The sequence below is a fragment of the Leptonychotes weddellii genome, chromosome 13, assembly GCF_054177405.1.
Source record: "Leptonychotes weddellii isolate Sample4059 chromosome 13, ASM5417740v2, whole genome shotgun sequence".
Classification (NCBI taxonomy): domain Eukaryota; kingdom Metazoa; phylum Chordata; class Mammalia; order Carnivora; family Phocidae; genus Leptonychotes; species Leptonychotes weddellii.
The window spans coordinates 40,945,552-40,967,059 of record NC_138381.1 but is presented as its reverse complement, the minus strand read 5'-3'; the positions used below and the strand labels follow the sequence as shown (position 1 = coordinate 40,967,059).

Here is a 21,508-nt window from a genome sequence, read left to right as displayed (position 1 = left end):
TGCCTGGCACAGTAAAAACCAAGGAAGTCTCCGCGGGCTGCAAGGAGGAAATGACTTTGCAATAGCACCAATGAGAAGAATTATGTGACCTTTCCCCCGTGTCACTCAGGCTCCAAGGATCAGAAGTATGGAAAGAAAAAGGTATTCCAGGACTTGCACTGGCAAGGTGGGAATGACAGAGGGGCCACACAAAGAAGACATTGATGGTGCTAGTGAGTGCGCTGTAGAAATGGTGGTCCGCTGAGCCCAGGCTGAAAAGGAGAGAGAGAAGACAAGGAAGACAGGCAGGCAGGGAGGAGGGAGGATCAGAGAGGTAAGAAGAGAGGAAGTAGGGAAGGCTCGAAAAGCAGGTTTAGTAGGAGGGAATAGGAGAGTTGGGGTGTGCTGAGTTGGAAAGGTTCCTTGTTATGAAAATGTCCAGCGTGCATCAAAGAAAGATACAATGTTTCCTAAATCTACTTGACTGATGAATCCTTTTACTTCTCTCCAGGAACATCCCTAGGGCCTACTATTCCCTGAGAACAGAGGTTCTCAAAGTACGGTCCCTGGGACAGCAGCATCAGCATCTACTGAGGACCTGTTAGAAATGCAAACCCTCAGCTCCCATCCCAGACCAATCTGATCAGGGAGTTGGGGTGGAGGCAGGACTCTGAACAAGCTCTCCAGGCAATTCTGATGCATACTAATCACCGAGCTAGACAATACTTTAGAGAAGATCGATTCATGTTCAAATCTGGGAAAGACTATTTGTTAAGGGGTCAGATGAGTCATTCATGTTAATGCTAAAGTCATATTGTATGACTGCAGAAATTGAAATAGAGAAGAAAAATGTGCATCCAACTGTAATGTGCAAATTAAGATCGCAGTATTTACTACTAGCCTACTTAATAAATCACATCAAGATTTGAATACAAATGATTTGGGATTGCCTATTCCTTTGGATTATTCATCTTGTTATGTTCCTCTGTTAGCATGAATCGAGAGCTGACTTTTTTTCCAACATACCTTATCAAGTTGTTGAGCAGGGAGAGGGAAAGAAAGAGAAATGGACTTGAAAATTGTTTCCTTTCTTTCCCTTTGTCCACCAATCCTTTGACAGAGTTATCAGAAAGTAATTATGAGGCCAAAAGGCAGAGAGCAATGGAAATAAGAGAAGATAGATCATATGGAAGCTATACCATCACCCCTTAAGTAACAAAAAACTGACCATAAGTATCTGTATTATATGTGTTAGCTATCTAAACTCATATTTAAAAACTGATTTTTTTTTTTTTTAAGATTTTATTTATTTATCTGACAGAGAGAGAGAGACAGCAAGAGAGGGAACATGAGCAGGGGGAGTGGGAGAGGGAGAAGCAGGCTTCCCACTGAGCAGGGAGCCCGATGCTGGGCGCGATCCCAGGACCCTGGGATCATGACCTGAGCTAAAGGCAGACGCTTAACAACTGAGCCACTCAGGCACCCCTAAAAACTGATTTTAAAAGCAATTATTCACAAAGAACTTTATAAATCAATCAGCTCAGGAGCACTTTATCTAATTCTATAATAAACGGTTATTGGGTTAGCACAAATTTATCAGAAGGTATAATTTTCAAGTCTTAAAAAGTGTATTTGTTCTATTCCTTATCAGAATAATTTGGGAAGGTGTTTACCATACATTTGTAATTTGCAAAAGAGCTGTCAAAAATAACTCGGGATATATGAACGCTTCAATGATACAACGAAAAAAAAAGTGTGACTCAAAGCAATCTGCGTGCATGTTTCCAAAGTAAAATTTGAATCTAAGTCTGCATCTTAAAATTCATTTTGACTTGGAATTTTCTGGGAGAGGGAAAAAGAAACAAAGAAGACCCCTTGAACAATTATGCAGAGCTAAATGATTGAGCTTTTTAAAGTGCTTTAGCTAGAAATAGTCTTAGTTTCTAATGCATTTAGACATAAAGACACACCAGAAATGAAAGAATAACATTGTTCAAAGATTTGCATGAGCACAAACGCTTAGTTGGAAGAAAAAATAAGAAATGTCTCTGATTTCTTAAGGTAGAAGTTTGCAGAACTTCCGTTCTGTCTTTCACTTACTCAGCCCTGGTTCATTGACCAGCAATATACATGACTGGCGGGGTCCCCATGACTCCATTGGCCATGGACTCGCACGGCTCCTTCTACTAAGTGGGGATGAGCTACACTAGAGGTAGGTCTAAATTGGGATCTGTTTCCTGTAGAAAACCACCTGCAGCTCTTAGCTAGTTTAATTTGTGCAACCTTAGAGTGATCCATTTCTCCATACTTCAGACCTTTGAACTATAGTATTGTCAGCACTGAGGAAGGCTTCCTTCTGAAATTTTGGCCCTCATTTAGAGCTGTCTGTTCTCCCAGACTTCATTCGGGCATACTGCAGAGAAGTCGGGTCCAAAGTCATTAGACTGCAGATTCTAAAACCTGCCTTTTGTTCCCAGAGTTGGAATGGCATTTCTGATCAGAGAGAGGCTGAGTTAGTTCATACGGCAGGTGAATTCTCTTTCACCATTATGACTTCCTGGAACTCACAAGCAATGGTGCTGGGTTAAGAGCCGGCCCTCATGTGCAGAGGAAGGCGATGGCCATCTGGCAAAGCACCTGGATCTTCCTACGTCCTCAAAAAAATAAGGAGCAATGACTCCGGAGAGGACAGCAGTGCTAAACAGAAATAGGACCAACCCTCATCTTCGTGGGCCACTCACCATTTTTCAAAATGGTTCTGAGGTTATAAATATCTAAGAACCCTGATGGAAATTTTGAAGGGTAAGATAAGACATTGAACATTTTTTTTTTTCACTCTAGCAGTTACAGGGGACCCACTATCTAGCACTATACTTGACAGTCTCCCCATTAATTTGTTTTCCTGTGTTTCTTACAGAGCAGGACACAGAGTGAGTATTTTTTTCTTCATTTGATAAGATGGGGAAGTCAATGACACCCGCCTTACAGGTGGCTGAGAGGGTGAGAGGACCTAACATACATGAAGTTCCTGGCACAAGAAAAGTGCTTAATAGTTATCAGCTAGTAGTAATAGTCGGAAGCCTGAGCACATCGTCCAAATCCTGGCTTTATCACTCACCCATATGTGACCCCGGACAAGTTACTTAATCACTCTGGGCCTTGATTTCCCCATTTGAAAGTGGGGATACCAATGGTACCACCCACTTGGGTGATGAATGAAGATCTGATCTGATACTATATTACGAAGTCTTTGGAAAACAGCCTGGCACAGAGAAGGTGGTGTAACCTGTTTAATTCTTGCAACAACCCTCGGAGGTGGTTGTCAGTACCCCCATTTGTACAGATAATGAAGCCAAGGTTTAGGGTCACACAGCTAAGAGTGGGTCCGCAGTTCCAAGCGACTACCCCTCATAAGAGAGGTATATGAGGGTCTCCAGTTGCACGTGACCCTTCCACTCCCTGGTGGCACGTGCCTGCCTCAGATGGCTTGTCATCTACACTAGTATCCCTGATTACGAATTGGCAACCCAGATGCTCTCGACCCACAGCATGTGCCAGCGTCCTACATGCTAGAGGTCGACAGCACTTTCTTGCACTGATTTGCTTAAACGCACAGGCAGACAGACCTCTTCGTGATCTCTGGGAACCTGGCAGTGAGTGGACTGGAACAGAGCACAGCGCCTGCTTTCTCTCCCCTCGCTGGTCCACAGCCCAGGGGGACATGGGTGACTCCGAGGCCCACGCGCCCCTGTGGAGCTTCAGTTGTTCCTGCGAAGGAGGAGGCCTTTGAAAGTTGGCTCAGACTTCCTTTGCCACTGAGGGTGGGGCCGTGGTGAGAAAGTTAAGAGAAAAGACCAGAAGCTAGTCCAAGAATTTGCTTGTGAATGTATACCACTGCCATCTGCTGGATGGAATGGGTATCAGACCTGTTCCGATGTTTCTCTGCTACGTAATAAGCAAACTCGCTGATTCCCATTATGGGTTCAGAGCCTAGTGGTTTTGTCATTTCACAGCATCGGTTCTAAATGTCTGCAGAATTTGGAGATCTCACGACAGCTGTGCACAGAAGGACTGTCATGTGAGTAATCGAAAGGTAAACCGATGACATCTTTGAAGCAATGCCCTCTCTAGCATTAATATAGTTCCCCAGATCAAATTGAGTCTCTTCCCAAATGGTTGATCTAATTGGTTAGAATAAGCCCATAACTATCCAGCAAGGGCATCTGACAGAACTTGGACCCTCTTGTCAATGGCAAAAAGTACTTACAGGGAAGTGAAATCACCATCTGGCTTTATTCTTGGGTTCTCTGAAATTCCCTGTTCATGTGTCCAACAATTACTTATTGAGCACGTAGCCTGTGTGCCAGGCACATATCAAGAACTAAGGAAGCAAAGAGGAATAAACATAGTCCCTGTTGAATTAGTGATATTAAATGGATATATTCGGAGCGCTTAGTACATACCAGGCATACATGCAATTCCATTCCATCTCCTCCAATCCTCAGAACTACCCTAGGATTTATTATCTCATTGACAATGATCTTATATTATTTCATTTACAAAGATCTTATATCATTAACTCATTTCTAGTGACTATTAGTGTGTCATTTACAATTCAGAAAATCGAAGCTTAGGGAGATTAAGTAACTTATGCAACTTAATACAGTTAGGAAGAGCTGGAGTGAGATTTGGATGTGGGAGTGGGTGGGTGGAAGACAGAAGGGTTGACAACATGAAACAATACAGATTTTTTTTTTCCCATGTAGAGAGTCTGGGTCTTTCACTTCACACACATTTTCTGTTCCATTAGCTACAGATTTCCAGCAAAGTGAAAGTGCTACACAAGACTCAGTGATGTAGCAGCAGAAGCTTTGGAAAGATTGATCGGGAAGAATATCCCTTCCTCTAGCAAGCATTTGAAATCTATCCAGTTAACATTCTCTTCAGTTCTTAACTCTTCTGAACTGCAGCCTCGGTATCAGTGGCAAGACCTGAATTGCTGTCGGTTCTCCCCAGGACGGGAAACGAATCCCCACTGTGGTCAGCATGACAGATACGTGAGAGTGAATGATTTGCTTGGCACAAGCGAGGGAGCGATTCAGACGTGTGATCACAGCCACCTCAAACTGCTTTTCATTTGTTCCGTCTCTGGTGTAAGAGGGGGGTGCAGGGGCAGGCAGGTGCTGGTGAGGGGATACCAGGTGGGTGGGGGCAGGGAGAAGAGAGGAGGATGAATGGAAGCTGGTGGCAGAGAAGAAAAGCCAGGCGCCTATGAAAAGTGCTCGAATAGTATCTATTGGACGGAACACTGGAGATATAGGTGGGACAGCTGAGCGGCTAATGGTGGGTAGGGGTTTGTAGTCCGCCTGCTGGGTCAGACTCTCTGATGTGCCACTAGCCTAACCTTTGACCTCAGCCAGGTCACGTAATCTCTCTGTTCCTCAGTTCTTTCACCTGTAAGATGCGGGTGCCTCACGGTGTTGTTTTGGGGGTTTAGGGAAGTAGTCCAGATTGCCCTCTGCTACTTTGCAGCAAGGGGCCAGAATTTGGACGGATCCTTCAGGAAAAAATGCCCTGTTGGCTTGCTAGTTGCTACTTATTTCCACATCAGTTTGCCATACATACTCATATTTTGCTTCTCCGCAATCCTATAAGGCAGGTTGGACAGATATTATCCTTCCCATATTTATAGAAGAAATGCATCCACGAGTGTTTTGGCTGAAATGAAGATGTTTTTCCAAGCAGAACCTGCCCTCCTCAGGGCCACCCACATGAGAACCACCAAAAAAAAAAAGCAAGCATCCTATGGAATTGCATTTGTGTCTCAAACTCTTATGCAGAGAGTGATTTTCAAATTGTTTCCTGGAAATAACTGAAACCCGAATTTCTGGGAAGGAGCTCCAACCTGGAATCTCCTAGAGGAGTACAACCAGAAAGAGGAAAAGAAAGCTACTCTAAGCATTCATGGCAGATTTCTTTTGCTGAAATTCTCTTTCTAATAAGTTTTGATGTTGGAAGAAAAACCGAATACCTAATTTTAAGATTATTTTAAACTGAATCAACTGTTCATCAGCCAATATTATTTTGGTGGTGAATAACATATTGGGCAAAACACTACCTCCTGATTGTTACATGTGCTCATAAAGCGCCATGTGAGGCAACGAGTTTTAGAGAAATAAGAATGAATGGAAAGAATGGACAAGATATTAAAAATACCACAAACAGTGTCCACTTCATTATGAAAGTGTTATATTGAGACAACACTAGCCAAGGATCAGCACCAAAAGTTTGGGACGTGTGATAGGGGACACGTGCACTGAAATCTAACTAAGGGGGAGAAAGCAGAGCTGAGTCAACTCAAACCAGACCCAAACTACATCACTGTGTTAAGGTCCTTAAAAGTTCTGTCAGTGAGCAATCTGTGATCATTGTGCCAGTTCTTTGTATGTAAATGGGCTTGTAAAAAGCATGGTCAAAGGGGTTTTCTAATAATTTATGACATGTTTATGACATTTTTAACATAATTCTTTGCACTATAAGGCACAAACTTGATTTTTCTTTCAGAAGCTTAAACACAGGCCTCTTCAAATGATGAATTCCAACTTAGCTGGAGTTGGATCAACGGAACATCACATTTAGAAATGAAAAGGCGCCCTGGATAACGAGGTGAAGATCAGGGAGATCAGTGCCCCACACTGTAGCGGCTCCCTACACTGCTGTCAAACAGACAGAGAGGTGGGAGTGACTCGGGTTTCCCTTGTGGAATCAGTTACACAGGATGAGAATGAGACTCCTCATCGCCCCTCATTCTGGCTACTGGAAATGAAGTGAAAGGTACAAAATCTACCCAATCTTCAGAATCCCAGTGTCTTTTCGGTTAACGTGTCAGAAACCTAGGCATCCACTCGACGTCTCTCTTCTTGTTCACTGTTTTACTACGGTCTGTCAATTTTATCTTCTAAATACACCTTGAATCCTTCCATTTGTCTGTTTCCCCTGCCACTCCCTGAACCTCAGCTCCAGCTCCGTCTCCTCTTGCCTGGATGACTGTTACAGCCTCCCAAGGGCTATGCTTCATCCACTCTTGGTGCCACAATTCATTGCCCACAGTGACACCAGAATTATCCTTTCAAAACACAAACCTGAGGGCGCCTGGGTGGCTCAGTTGGTTAAGCGACTGCCTTCGGCTCAGGTCATGATCCTAGAGTCCCGGGATCGAGTCCCGCATCGGGCTCCCTGCTCAGCAGTGAGTCTGCTTCTCCCTCTGGCCCTCCCCTCTCTCATGCTCTATCTCATTCTCTCTCTCAAATAAATAAATAAAATCTTAAAAAAAAAAAACCACAAACCTGATTATGTCCCTTTTCCTTCAAAGCTCTAATTGTTGTTCAACTGTTTGATTAACGTCTGTCTCCCTACGTGAATCATAGGCTCTGGGAGGCTGGGACTCTGAATGCCTTTTTCTCAATATTGTGTCTCTGGCGTCTAGCACAGCGTCCCGTATACAGCAGGCACAAATAAACAGTTGTTGAGTCAATGAATGAATTTAGTGAATACTGGCTTGTTATTCTTAAAGGATCATCTCTCTGGGTTGCTTTCTGCACAGTTATCTCAAATCAAACTCAACAACACGCTTAACATGATTTACATCTTGTACATTTTTATGAATGAAAAGCCAGAGTGCCTAAGAAAATTGAATTTGTTTCTCACTTCTGCATGAGTAAGCTATTAAAATAACCAAACGTGCTTGCGTCTGAAATTTTCATTTTCATTCCCAAGATGGTTCATCCTAAAGATGGAGAGATTAAGACCTCTCCTCACTTGGGAAACTGTAAATTGCAGTCCCAAAGAAGGTTCAGAAATACAGTTTAAGATCCAACTAAATAAAAGACTTGATGAGTTGATGGTTCACAAATAAATATCCTTCGATGTCTCAAATGCGATGTAAATGGAAGAGATCTTAGCAGAAAACATCACATTTCAGAATCAGGAAACAATCATTCTAATTTTAAAACGTGGACACAAGAAAGCATTTGTGCAAATAAATTACTCCTAAACCTAGAGCTACATGGAAGTTTAATTTTCAGAAAGTTCTTGGATACAATAAATCTTTCGCTAATTACTTTTACATTTAAAGAACAAATTGCTTTGGATAAATAATTGTATGCCAAAAGGTCCATAATGCTATTCAACAAATGGAATAATACATTTTCATCATCATCTACTAGAAGTCCTAATGCATTTACTTTCCTAGTACTTAGGGAGCATAATTTGTACCATAATTACTGAATATTCTCTGAAATAAATACCTCACATCAGAGTAATGTGGATGGTCAGTAAATCACTATTACTTAAATAAGGATGAACCAGGCTATCACTGAGCCCCTACTATGCAAGCCCCGGCAAAGAATTGCAAACACACAAATCTTACAGCTAGAAGAGAGACCTCTAGTGTGTGTTAGAGAACTTTATATTGTGCTTCGGGCATAATTAATACAGCAAAATCACTGCAGTCATTTTGAATACTGTGGTGTGAGATTTTTTGCCAACTATCATTCACGCTCAATTCATTTCAACATTCCTTCCCAGCAAATGTATAATATTTTTGCCTAGTGACTTTCTTTTTTTTATCAACATATTGCCTAAACCAATGAAGTTTTCTCTGTGATGCAAAGTTTTAAAATTCAGTGGTCACCTTTGCAGCCTAATCAGTAAACAGTAAACCTACTGTCATCATAACAATCGCTAACAATTCTTTGTATTCAAGCAGCAGCGGGGCTCCTGAGCCAAACTGTTGCCATCAGTGTGCGGTCTCCTGAACGCCAGCCCCTCGTGGTAAGCCAAATGCCACACAAATATAAACACGAGGAATAGATCGGCACATTGCCCATTATCCAGGAGACAAATGGATCCACTACTATTTCAAATTCACCAAGTAGGTTAGCTATTAGTTGCCACGGATTCCCATATATGCAGGTAAAATTCCTTGATGTAAAATCAGATTTAATGAATCATGCCAGGGCATCAGGCTCAGCCTTTAAAAATCCTTTATTTTCTCCTTTTCCACATTAAAAACACATTTGAGATAAACACAGAAGATGTTTCCCTAAAAAACACACATACACACAAAACAGGAGGTCTCTTAAGGAGTCTACTGCTGAGAAGGTAAAAGCATTTTGCTCATTTTTAATTTGCTAAAACAATCCAAGCATGCTTGGTACCCAGAGGGTATTCTCAAATAAACTTGTATCTCTAGCTGCCAGCTTAGTTGATTGAAAACAGAAGGCAAACGTTTCTTAAAGAATGAGTATGTTAAACTGTTATGTCTCTTCCAGTTCCAGCAAGGATACACACACACACACACACACACACACACACACACACACACACACACACACCCCGTCAAGTATTTGCTTGAAAGCAGCCGCCAGTTCTCTATGATCTAAAGGGTAATGCGGCATTTGTACCAAATTACGGCTGCCTACTGCGGTGCACCTCTTGGCGAAGAAGCCAGTGCCACGGCGACACTGGACAGTTCCTGCGTGCTGTTCTCCACGCACAAAGCCGACAGCCCCATCTGCAACTTTGCTAACTTAGTTGGCTCCCGCCCAGCCGTCCCCCGAAGCACAGTCACGGTGAAAACGTTTTGATCCCAGAAAATCATTTCCACGACAGTGCAAGTGTTCGAAAGCACAAAGGCAGACCCTGCCGACCGGCTCTAGCTAGGAAGTTTCGGTACTCGGGCGGCGGGGCGGAGCACGCGTCCAGGTAAGGGATTCCTGCACCACAGGTCTGGTTCCCTCTTCCTGGATGTTTTGGGGGGCTCGACCTCACTTTTAACGCGAACCCACCAGAACGCGCCCCCCAATCCGTTCTTTTCCAGGAGGCTCGTACTCTTTTATTTTCCAGCCAGGTCCCTCTGGGGGGCGGGAGAGGAAGCACACTTCACATTTCCATAAAGAGGGGAGGCGGGGGTGAGGGGAGGCGGGGGTGAGGGCGTGGGGGGGGTGCGGGGCGGAAAGAGGTCAGAAAGGAGCCAAACTGCATCCCTCCCGCCCACCTCTGCGCCCCAAGCGCTGGTTCAGGCGGCGGAGACGGGAGGCGGCCAGGAAACTCTGTCCCTTTAAGGGAACCTTGGCCGCCAGAAGGGGAGGGAAGGATGCGGGCTCCGGACTCGGACTGGGCGCTGCAGGCACCGCCGAGTAGCGGCGAACGCAGCAAAGCCACAGCAATTACCTGCAGCGCTCACATCCTGCCCCCACCCGGGCACCCCCTCCCCCGTCCCCGCCTCCCAAGGAGACTTCTAATCCGCAGCATGTGCCGTACCCTTTATCCGGGGAGGAGGTGGGGAGGAAGAGGAATGAGAGCTTTTTAAAAAATAAATGAAACGTTTGCACCCAGGGAGGGGGGGGGGGGAGCTGGAAAAGGGAGGGGGGGGTGGTGGGAGGGGGCTTTAAAGGTGCCCCGGTGGGCGGAGGCGGCGAATCCGGATCAGCCCGGCCGGAGACGGACGGCGGACAGCGCTGGGCACCGGCCGCGGCTCACAAAGGGGAGCAGCGCGGTCCGGCCCGGGCAAAAGGGGAAGGACAAACCGCCTCGGGGCCCGATCCGCTCGGCAGCCACAATGGCGTCTTTCACGGGGCATCCGGGGGCGCCACCGAGGCTGCGGGCGAGGAGGGGGCGGCGGGCGCCCACCCCCCGCAGGAGGCAGGAGCGGAGCCCCGGGCGCCACCGCCCCCGCGCACCCCGCAGGGCGCTGCGCTCGGCTGGGGGCGCTCGGCCGGCGGCAGCGGTGGCGGCGGCGGGTCGGGCCCGCGGCGCCGGGAGGCTCTCGGCGGGGCTGCTGTGCGGGCGCGGAGCTCTGCGCCGGGAAGAAAGGGACACGCGCGGCTCGGCGAGGAGGGAGGGGTGAGGGGAGGGCGGGGGAGAGTCGCGGCGAAGCGGCCGCCGGGGAGGCTGGCGCGAGAGCGGCGGGCGGGCGGCGCTGGCACAGGCTCGGAGAGCCGCGGCGGCTCGGCTCCCAGATCCGGAACCGGGCCCCGGCGCGCGGGCTCCCGCCGCCCCGGCCCCGCCGGCCGCGCCCGCTCCGCCCCGCTCGCGCCCGCTCCCGCTCGAGGAAGAAAGCCGCGAACCCGCAGAAGCAGCCTGGGAGGAGGCGGCAGCCGCTGCCCCGCCGCCAGCCCGAGCGGATCCCGAGCCGCCGCGGCGGGCTGTGTGTGTGCGAGTGTGCCGCGCTCTCGCCCCATGCCTGGCACATGCGTAAAAGCGAGTTGCGCCCAAAGTCCCAGCCATACCCTCCTTAGCAAATAATAACAAACCCAAACCGTCAGATCTTACCTGAAACATTGAAGCACAAAGTCTCTCTCCAAGTCCCCTTTTCCTTTTCCTCTCCCCCCTTTTCCGATTTCTCTCCCAGCGATCTGCTCGGCTCGCCACACCAGAGAGAAATGCAATAGCTTGGCTAAGGTAGACAGAACAAAATACAGAGAAGAGTTGCTCCAGGGCTTTGAAACCCCTCAAGGCAAGGATCAGGATACAATTAGCTCATGCCTCTACCTCCAGTCTAAATCAATCTCCAAAATAAAACTTAAATCAAATTAACTGATCACAGGGCAGACAATTGATCTCCTTCAAAAATAAAGCTCTACGTATACGTATAGATAAATATACATATAGGAATTTTTTTCCAGTTTTTTTTTTTTTTGTGGAAAAACAGTCTTATTCCAGCCTCCAACTTGCTTTTTACCCTCCTCTTGCACAGAAAAGCTGATTTTAATCGTTGTGATTAGTTTTGATGTAACGTTTCCGCGGGCGATTTCTGCAAATGGATGGAGTGTTTCTTTGCCAAAAGAGGGAAAAGCAGCAGATGATGATAATTATAAGGATTGTTGGTTGTTTCTTTTTATTTGTGTTTAGGGCTCTCTCTTCACTTTCTCAAGTTGACCTGACATTGCTGTTCCGCTAAGGTCGCACAACTTGTTGATGAGGATCACCGCCCTGTCTGATCAAAGGATAGGTGATAATTTGGCAACAGAGCAGCACATTTTTGGTTCCTTTGGCGACATAACGTCCCAAATGACGTGGATAAAAATAAGCACATGCAGTCTGCTTTGCCCCAATCAAGTCTGAATCAGTGCCTGGGGGTGATACACAAACTCATTTCAAATGTTCAACCATGCAGAATTGCAAAAAGATTGAAGGAGTTACACCACATTTTTTTTTTAAATAGCAGAATTAAAAGAAAACAAAACCTACATTAGGTGTAGCCAAACACCTATCATTTAGGTTTTATTTGATCAACCTTCTGAACATATCTCGCCTGTTCCTTTCTCTTTGCTTCCCTCCACCTGGTACCTTTTATGGGGGTGGGGGGCAGGGGGTTGTATAATTCCATTATTTGACGGAAGTGCTCAACAGAGCTAAAGAGACTCTAACATAAACACATTTCCCCAGATTGCGACTCTAGCTCTGACCTCCCCCACTCCTCATCAGTTCTCCTTCCTCCCTAGGTCTTTGTTCAAAGAGATTGTGCCTGAGCCAGTCGTTATCTTAATTCTTTGTAGTTAGAGTGGGATATTTGCTCGTAACTCTAGGGTCACCTCTCATTAGTGTTCTGTCCTTGCAGGATACTTTTTGAAATGGTATATTTTTTTGAGCACTTCACAGTTCATTAATTCAAAGACTTTGCTGACATTTCTTACGAAAAAGACCAGGCTGTAAGGCCAAGGCTACTAAAAAAAGAAAGGAAGAAAAAAAAAAAAAACACCCCTAAATAGAACCAGACATGTCCTGTGAATACCTGCAATTGGCAGCATTTCACAGGAAGTCTTTTTTAAACTCTCATCTTTCTTTTAAGGTAAGCAACCACTTCAGTACCAGCAGAGAAGAGAAGGGCCAAGCTTTTTAAAAAGACCATCAATCAGATTAGTGTAATAATGACATGAGAGATTAATGTCATCGTGAGAATCAGGGGTCCTGGTAGGTTTTTGTTTGTTTTGTTTTGTGTTTTGTTTTTTATATAACAAATTCATAAGACATGGATGTCTGGTTTGAGAATATCAGTGACCTGCACCTGCCTTTGCACATTCTCCTTCTCTTCCCCCCTCCACACAAGGTAGATACATCCTCTGATCTGCAGTGGAATTTTTCAAATGGCCACAAAACCCCAAATTCAACTGACTAAGAACTTTCTTCTTGCCCCCAAATGGCATGCGAGACATTAATATAGGAGAATGTGGGAAGAGAAGAGACTGATAGGACTTAACACGTTGCAGTGTGTGGTCTGAAGTGACTTTTGTTAAAGTCTGGAGAGCCTCGTGTCGTTGTCCCGGGGTGCTAGAGCTGGACAGATCATTTGTGGACATCTAGTTCTTGGCATCATTTTACACATGAGGAAGCGGGAGCAGCTTGCCCAAGGTCACACGCCAGTCAGTGACAAGGCCAGGATGAGGCCTGGAGAGGCAGAACTAGGACCAAGGTGAGTGGTGCCTCCCTGAGGGCACTCACCCTGAGAAACTGTGCACAACATTCTAAATCGTTTAACTTAATGGCTTAAGACCATACTTTCAGAATTCCCTTTCTGCAGTTTGTCCTAACAACCTGTTAGCACCTTCTATCAAATATCTCTGATGGCAACAAATCCTTGTCCTTTGACGGTTAACTTTTGTAACAACCACTCTCCCTCCACCCCCACCCCCCAAAATTAGTACCAGCTCTGGGAATAAGTGAATAATGAAGATGGCTTATACTATTTAGAGTCAAAAAAAGAAACACAGTGGGGCCAATTTTCTTATTAGTACCTGAATGAACTAAAAACTAGTGGTAAAATATTTTAAGCAGTGGAATTAACTGGGATTTCGGTTTCTAAGATAACTGCTCTGAAGAGAATAATATTCACTTGAGCAAAGTGAGTTCTGAAATGTTCATTTTCAAGGTGTTTAAATACTTCAGAATGACATCACTTAGAAAAAGACACTCTTTTTAAGCTATAAGTGATTGACGTTTTAAAGTGATCCATCCATTCGGTTGATTGCTAAATTTGTGGTAATCCCAGTGGCAAATGGACTGCAGAGGGGTGCCTGGGTGGCTCAGTTGGTTAAGTGACTGCCTTCGGCTCAGGTCACGATCCTGGAGTCCCAGGATCCAGTCCCGCATCGGACTCCCTGCTCAGCAGGGAGTCTGCTTCTCCCTCTGATCCTCCCCCCTCTCATGCTCTCTCTCTCTGTCTCATTCTCTCTCTCAAATAAATAAATAAAATCTTGAAAAAAAAAATGGACTGCAGAATAATGTTGCATGTTATCGTGGTGAGGGTCATCATTTTCCTGTAGTTTGAAGGGGACTCAAAGTTGAGACTGAGGATTCAGAGGGAAAATTTATTTTGTAGCAGGCAACACAAAGAGAAGAATAACCTTCACAACCTTCAAATCAAAGATGAGGACAACTGACTTTAAATTCTGAGATAGATTTTTTTTTTAATGAAGTGGCATGTGAATAGCAGGGTCCATGTCTTGCCTAGTATAAGATATGAATTTACCAACTTCGCTTCGATCAGCCCCTGCGATCATGAAATTACCCAAAAGTATTTTTTATCTGATTATTATCTGTGCAGGTGAACGTGTGCATTTTGTGAGCTCTACAGTGCGTTTTTTTGCCAATCATGAAGAAGTTGGGGGAAAAAGTATATTAAAAACCCTTCTAACCTCCTTTTTCAATAAATAGTTGAAGTGAGGGCAGCGGCCTAAAAACCGTTAGCAACACAGAAGACAATGGCAATAAAACTGTCAGCAAGAAAACAATCAGAAAGAAAACACAGACCTCTGTTTCCATCTTCCTGGGTCTCACTATCAAAATGAGTTCCACCAGTTTTTAAGGCATAAAAACAAGAATAGGATATTTTGAATTGGAACAAGGAGCTTGGTGGAAAAAAAGTTGAGCGCCCTGACCGTGGAGGAAGAGAAAACGGGATGTTCTTTAAGGGCAGTGGCAGTCCCTTTTCCTGTTAATGTGGGGACAGCTCATTTGGTCGCATGGTGGTCACTGAGCCCTCAAATCATGAGTTTGCACAGAACATCACGGCTTGGTCCAGGGGCAGCCTGCGGTACATTCTTGGTGGCGATTTCACAAGATGTGGACATTACCGTCTGAGATGAGATGTGAAATTGCAAAACCTTTCAGTGAAGGCAGACACTCGGATCCAAGTTAAAAATCCCACCGCACTTTCCTTTAGGAAGCAGAGGGAATCATCAGCGCCTGCGCTCTACCTGGACATGCGTGGACATCACTAGCCACAGCAAGGCGGCCACGCGTTCTCGCTACGTGCCACTAAAGGACAATATTTCCACCATTGCTCCAGCGCCATCCACCTACAACTACCATGAGAGGTCCTGCCACACAGGAAGGCAAATTAGGTTATTTTATCTTCGAGTCAGTGTTTTGGAGGAAATCACCTGTTTTTTAATCAGTCAACCTGAAACTCCCTATAATACTATGGAATATGCACATTTTCCTGGAGTTGAATAGAGGCATTAACAAGCTCAAACAGCATGGGTTTGTGATTCCTGGAGATTTGGCGCCAACCACCACCTGTTTATAATTAGCCTCTCGAAAACATAATAGCTTTCTATATCACTGTCAATGTTAGGATTGTATAACAATCTCACGTTGGGAAGAGGTAGATCATCTAATGGTGGCAGATCCGCTGGCGGGCATCAATTTCTGCTCACCCATATTTCTGAAGAGAAAGAGATACCAGGTCCTTGTACTGAAGCCCTTAGACCACTTTGGTCTGTTATCAAAGTTTCTTCTCTAGCTGTGCAACGTGAATACTGGTCATAACCTCGCATTATGAAGCAACACAGGTGAATTCAGAAATAAAACTTGATGGTGGTCAGATACCTTGACTACCATTTTATTTTATTTTATTTTATTTTATTTTATTTTTATCTATTTATTTTTTAAAGATTTTATTTATTTATTTGGCAGAGAGAGACACAGCGAGAGAGGGAACACAAGCAGGGGGAGTGGGAGAGGGAGAAGCAGGCTTCCCGCTGAACAGGGAGCCCGATGCGGGGCTCGATCCCAGGACCCTGGGATCACGACCCGAGCCAAAGGCAGACGCCTAATGACTGAGCCACCCAGGTGCCCCTTGACTACCATTTTAGACAGAAAAAAACAAAAGAAAGATATTTATGCAATGGGAGATACCGAATTTATTGATATTTCCATGGATGATCTTTTTTAAAGAGAATAGCTAAGCCTCACTTTATTACTTCATCTAGAAGTCACATGGACACCTCACCTTTCCATGTAAAATAATGGGGGAAATGAGATTTTCTTCAAGGTAAATTCTAGCCCTGAACAATCCTAGGTCTATTGATGCTGTTTACTAGGGAAAACTCTGTTCCTTTGAGGATCCTTGATTTTGACAAGACTGCCTCACACATATAAAACAATTAATTAAGCATTGCGTATAACTGCTGGTATAAGAAATGGGACTGGACAAGAATTCTGCACAGGGGCGCCCGGGTGGCTCAGTCGTTAAGCGTCTGCCTTCGGCTCAGGTCATGATCCCGGGGTCCTGGGATTGAGCCCCGCAACGGGCTCCCTGCTCCGCGGGAAGCCTGCTTCTCCCTCTCCCACTCCCCCTGCTTGTGTTTCCTCTCTCGCTGTCTCTCTATCTGTCAGATAAATAAATAAAATCTTTAAAAAAAAAACTTATTAAGAATTCTGCCACAAATCTCTTTCTTTATAATTATTTATGTTTTATCTTTCAGGAATTACAGACTCAGTGCAAGCAAGTGCTTTAAAAGCAAAATTTAAAAAAAGAAAATACGGTTTTTGAATATTAGAAGAAATGAATTTCAGGGCTGATTCAAATCTCTAAAAAGTAGTCCAATCAGTCGGTCAAAAATCGTATTACCCAATTTCTACATTCTCCAACTTATGTGTATTCTTCTTTCCCAAGCGTTAGACTTTATCCTTTTTAGCTTGTTCCATGTCATCTGTGAGGCTATCCATTTTAAAGCAATGTGGTGGTTATTTTAAGGAGACATTTTTAATAAGACAAACATTTCATTAGCTATTTTGTTCTATTTCTTATTTCAGTGCCTCATAGTAAACTAGCTGGCGCTGAAAGGTACTTCTATTTGCAGGGTAACTCGTCTCATGCACAGCCCATTCGGTAGAGAACCACTTAGCTTTGCTTCACTGTTCTTCTGTCTGAACCAAAGCCATTCATGAGAAACCCCATAATACAATCAAGGCCCCTCCGGGGCACCATATACATTTATGTAAGTTATCTCTTCGTACATCCTTTGGGTGTCAGAACCTCTCAGCTTTGCTAACCATAAAAAGTCTGCCTTAAGCATATTACTAACTTTAAAACTCTAATGATATGGATGTCATATTTCAATTTTTAAAAAACCTTTCCCTGCTCCACCCTGAAAAAAACCCTATAAAACTTATTCAATGGAATCATCCTATGGTTAAAAACATAAAATTTATTTAAAAGAAAAAGAATCATGAAAATGTTCTAGTTAAAAACAAGCAAACCCAAGAATAAAAAAAAATCTGGTCAAAAATAATAAACAAGAGGGGCACCTGGGTGGCTCAGTCGTTAAGTGTCTGCCTTCAGCTCGGGTCATGATCCCAGAGTCCTGGGATCGAGCCCCACATCGGGCTCCCTGCTCTGCGGGAAGCCTGCTTCTCCCTCTCCCACTCCCCCTGCTTGTGTTCCCTCTCTCGCTGTGTCTCTCTCTGTCAAATAAATAAAATCTTAAAATAATAATAATAATAATAAACAAGAAACAAACATATTAGTCTTCAAGTTTTAGTAAGAGCCACTATTAACAAATTGCTACAGGAAGCAAGAATCTGTGTACTTTCTTTAAAGTTATCAAGAGAGAAAGCAGTTTCTAGAGTCTTAATGAGTATAAGTCTGATCAGTTAAAATGGGCACTGGGAGGCGGGGAGCAAATTGACAAGACTATTCCACATGGGCGTTTAAATGATTTCAACATTATTCTTAATAATAACATTAATGATAGTAGTGATAAGAAACAATTATGAATAATGGTAGGGAACTTCCATTGTGTAAAGACCATCTGGCTATGAGAGTCAGACATGAAATTCTAAAATTAAATCCTCAATCTGTCCCTTTAAGGTTGCTTTGTAGATAATGGATATCTTAATTTTTTAAAAAGAAAAAATCCCGTATCTATTGTACCAAACATATAGCAGCTCCTGCTGAGAAAACAAAGCCTGTGTGTCAATTTCTTTTCTAATTGTTCACGTCCCTAAACAAAACAAAGGCTCTGTGAAAGAGCTTATAAGATAATGATAGTAACTCATCAGTCTTTTATTGTTCTCTTCTGAAAAATTTTGATAGGTAAAGCATTATTATGATCCTGCTACTCCTCATTTCCCCAAAGTGGGGGACAAGAATTTCCCTACGTTTTCTTCCTGTGGTAAAGCCTATTGAAAGGAATGGTTTTGGATGGGAGGGGCTAAGTCTTTGGGCTGCAACAAATGCATAATTTAAAACTTATCTTTATGTTGTAATGCAAAATATAAAAGAGAGAACATCTAACCCAGAACCTGGAAAATGATAAGTTATTATTAGATACACTGTTTTTGTTTTATTGATTACACTGTGGGTTTAGCTATGGCTAATTGTTTAGATTCTCTGGCCATGTTAAAATGTAGTGGGGACAAAGGACAAACATGACCTGATTCTACTTACGTGGGGGTACTTAGAGGAGTCAAATTCACAAAGACAGATAGGAGATCAGTAGTTAGTGGGCCTGGGGGAAAGGAGGAAATGGGGAGCTCGCCTTTAACGGGTACATAGTTTTGATTTGGGAAAATGGAAAGATCTGGAGAGGGATGGTGGTGACAGTTATATAACAACGTGAATGTACTTAATGCCACTGAACTGTATACTTAAAAATGATTAAAATAGCAAATGTTATCTTACCTATAGTTTTACTGCCACTGCAACAACAAAACCGGGAAAACTATACAAAGATGATAACCCGTCATTTTGTTCTTGATTTTGTCAAGTCTGTACTCATCTTTGGCTTCTTAGACCCCAAACGAATATAAACTGGAATAGTGAAAGCACCTTCCAAACAATTGGTTCTATGCCGCAGATTTAGTAAGTAAAGCAAGAGAAACAAAATCAACCATTTTCCTTATTCATAGGTTGTCAAGCTCCCAGGTTGAATGATGAACTCCAACAGGCAGGTCTCCTTCCTCCTTCTCTCTTCTCTTTCCTTTATCTATGAAGACTTTAACTCTCGGAGTTACTCCGATATCATCCCCCTTGTAAGGTCTCCTGAGATTCTATGATGATCTCTTTCTAGATAGAGCCAGGTTCCTGGGAGCTGTTGACATATCCTGATGCATTGGTGCTTTAGTCAAACCCATAACCCAGATACATCAAACACGGTGCAGCTGTCTTTGGAAACGTCACTTAGAACCTTCTGTCCTGTGAGTGAGCAGGAAAGGGAGGACTTTGCCTGAAGGAAGAGTAACTATTAATGGTGTGGTTGAGCCTTTGTGTCGCCCATGCCCATCCTCATTTTTGGAAACAAGAAAGGAGGCAGGTAAGCAAGCAAGAAGCAGAAAATATCTTCCCCATGTTCCCGTGCTGATGAATACCCCTGCAACACTGTGCTGGGTCAAAATCTCTAGAACGTAGCTCAGCTCACAGGGTCCAACACGGGACCGCCTGGGGGCTGAATGGACATAATAGCATTTGATAAGTTCTCCATTTGTTGGTTACCAGTCATCTTCTATGCCCACTGAGTTTCATCTTGCATCACATCTTCCTTCTCTTTCTCAGTGCCTCCTTCGTCCTCTGTTGGTGACAAATAAAGGGAAAGGTGTTTCCCAACCAAGGTGAGTTCTAAGGGAACATCTTCATGGCCTAATTAGTTGGCCCTTAATTTCAGAGAAACTTGACGGTGTATGTTTCCTAATTAGACCAGGAAAACCTAATGGGGATGCTGACACCGCCTCCCCCACGCAAGCTGTGTACACAAAACCGCTATCATCCAAAGGACATTTCTCTTTGTAACTACTTTGCCCAACTTCAGCTTCAGTGAAACTTGAATCTTTCACAGGATGAAAGCCTTGCCCCTCCTGCCCGGTTATATATCACGCGTCACATCACAGAAAATCCTCGCAGAAGTCTGTTTTCATACTTTAAAGTTGTTAAGATGCTTCCAGTTTTCTTCTCTCGGCCTGTAGTGTGTCTCTATGTGCAGGATCATATGGATTATAGCTATAGATCCACACATTTCCTTTTGAAGAAACCAAAGGAAATTGTTCCTGCAAATGAAAACAAATTCCATTCTTTTTAATGAACCTAAGATTTCCCAGACTGAATTGGACCCTGATCTGGGTACTCAGGTACCTCACCTCTGGCAGAGGCCACTATGTAATACATTAGGGCAAGGAAGAGGACACCCCCCCCAAAGGCAGTTGTACCATTTTATATGGAGAGAGGAAATATCTCTCCCAAGCCCCACAGGTGGTCTAATAGCCTAACGCGTCAGAATTGACGCTTGCTTAATTCCAAATGTCCTTGGTAGTCAACGAAAGTTCTGACTGGTACGGAATTCTAAACTCCACATCCACAACTATAATAGTAGTTGTCTGGACAATAACAGAAGTTCCAAAAGAATATGATTCCAAGTCACCAGCTCCGAATATTGAAGACAAAGCCGTTCACCACTATGCCCGCAGCCTTCGAGTTATGCAGAGGGTTTATTTCTCCCCTTCCACTCAGGAAAGATGCATACTACAGTACAGAGACAGAGATGGTCCTCTTCTTAAGCTTCTTGACCACACCGACTTCTCTTGTTGATGGAAGGGGTCGGACCCTCGGGAGGAGATGATCAATAAGTAAGCAAATCTCTTCAATGGTTTCTCCCTGCCCTTGGACTACTGCCTGATCTCGAGGCCCGTCACCCTCTGCACCCACATCAAGTGTCTCTCTTCCCAGTCTGGGTTGCCCCAACACCCTGGGGCTCCACTTCTACCTCTCAGCTCACTGCTCCAGGATCTTTGCATGGGAGGCACGTTCTATACAAAGAATGTTCTTTCCCTCCTCTAGCCTAGTACCTCCTGCTCATCCTTGAGCTCGAATGTCACTTCTTCAGAGAAGCCTTCCTTCCTCTCAGGACCAGCTCAGTGCTCTTTGTCATAAGCACTTGTAGATTACTGGACTTTTTCTTTAGACTACTAGTTGATTTGCAATTATGCATTTGTTTGTTATTTGATTACCATCTGCTTCCACAAGGTAGGAACTCTGTCTTTTCTGTGTCTCTAGGGCCTCACATAATGCACACAGTTGGTGCCCAATAAATACCTGTTACCGAATGAATAAATGAAAGAGTGAATGAAAATAAAGAAAGGACGCTTTGGAAAAACAACTAAAAGGTGGGGAAGAAGACCGAGATTGTTAATGGGTAGGTAAGGGGAGGGCTAAGCACCCTTGGGATTTGGTGATTTTATAAGTTTGGCATTA

At 44.1% G+C, this 21,508-nt stretch overlaps 1 protein-coding gene across 1 annotated transcript in view; it reads right to left on the bottom strand.

Annotated features, from left to right (window-relative positions):
* KCTD1 (potassium channel tetramerization domain containing 1) overlaps positions 1-11,393 on the bottom strand; it is a 179,854-nt gene extending 168,461 nt beyond the window's left edge. The window contains exon 1 of the mRNA XM_081801465.1: positions 11,314-11,393. Coding sequence (XP_081657591.1) covers positions 11,314-11,322 — 9 coding nt within the window. The 5' untranslated portion in view covers positions 11,323-11,393. The remainder of the gene's footprint in view (positions 1-11,313) is intronic.
* Between the last annotated feature and the right edge of the window lie 10,115 nt (positions 11,394-21,508).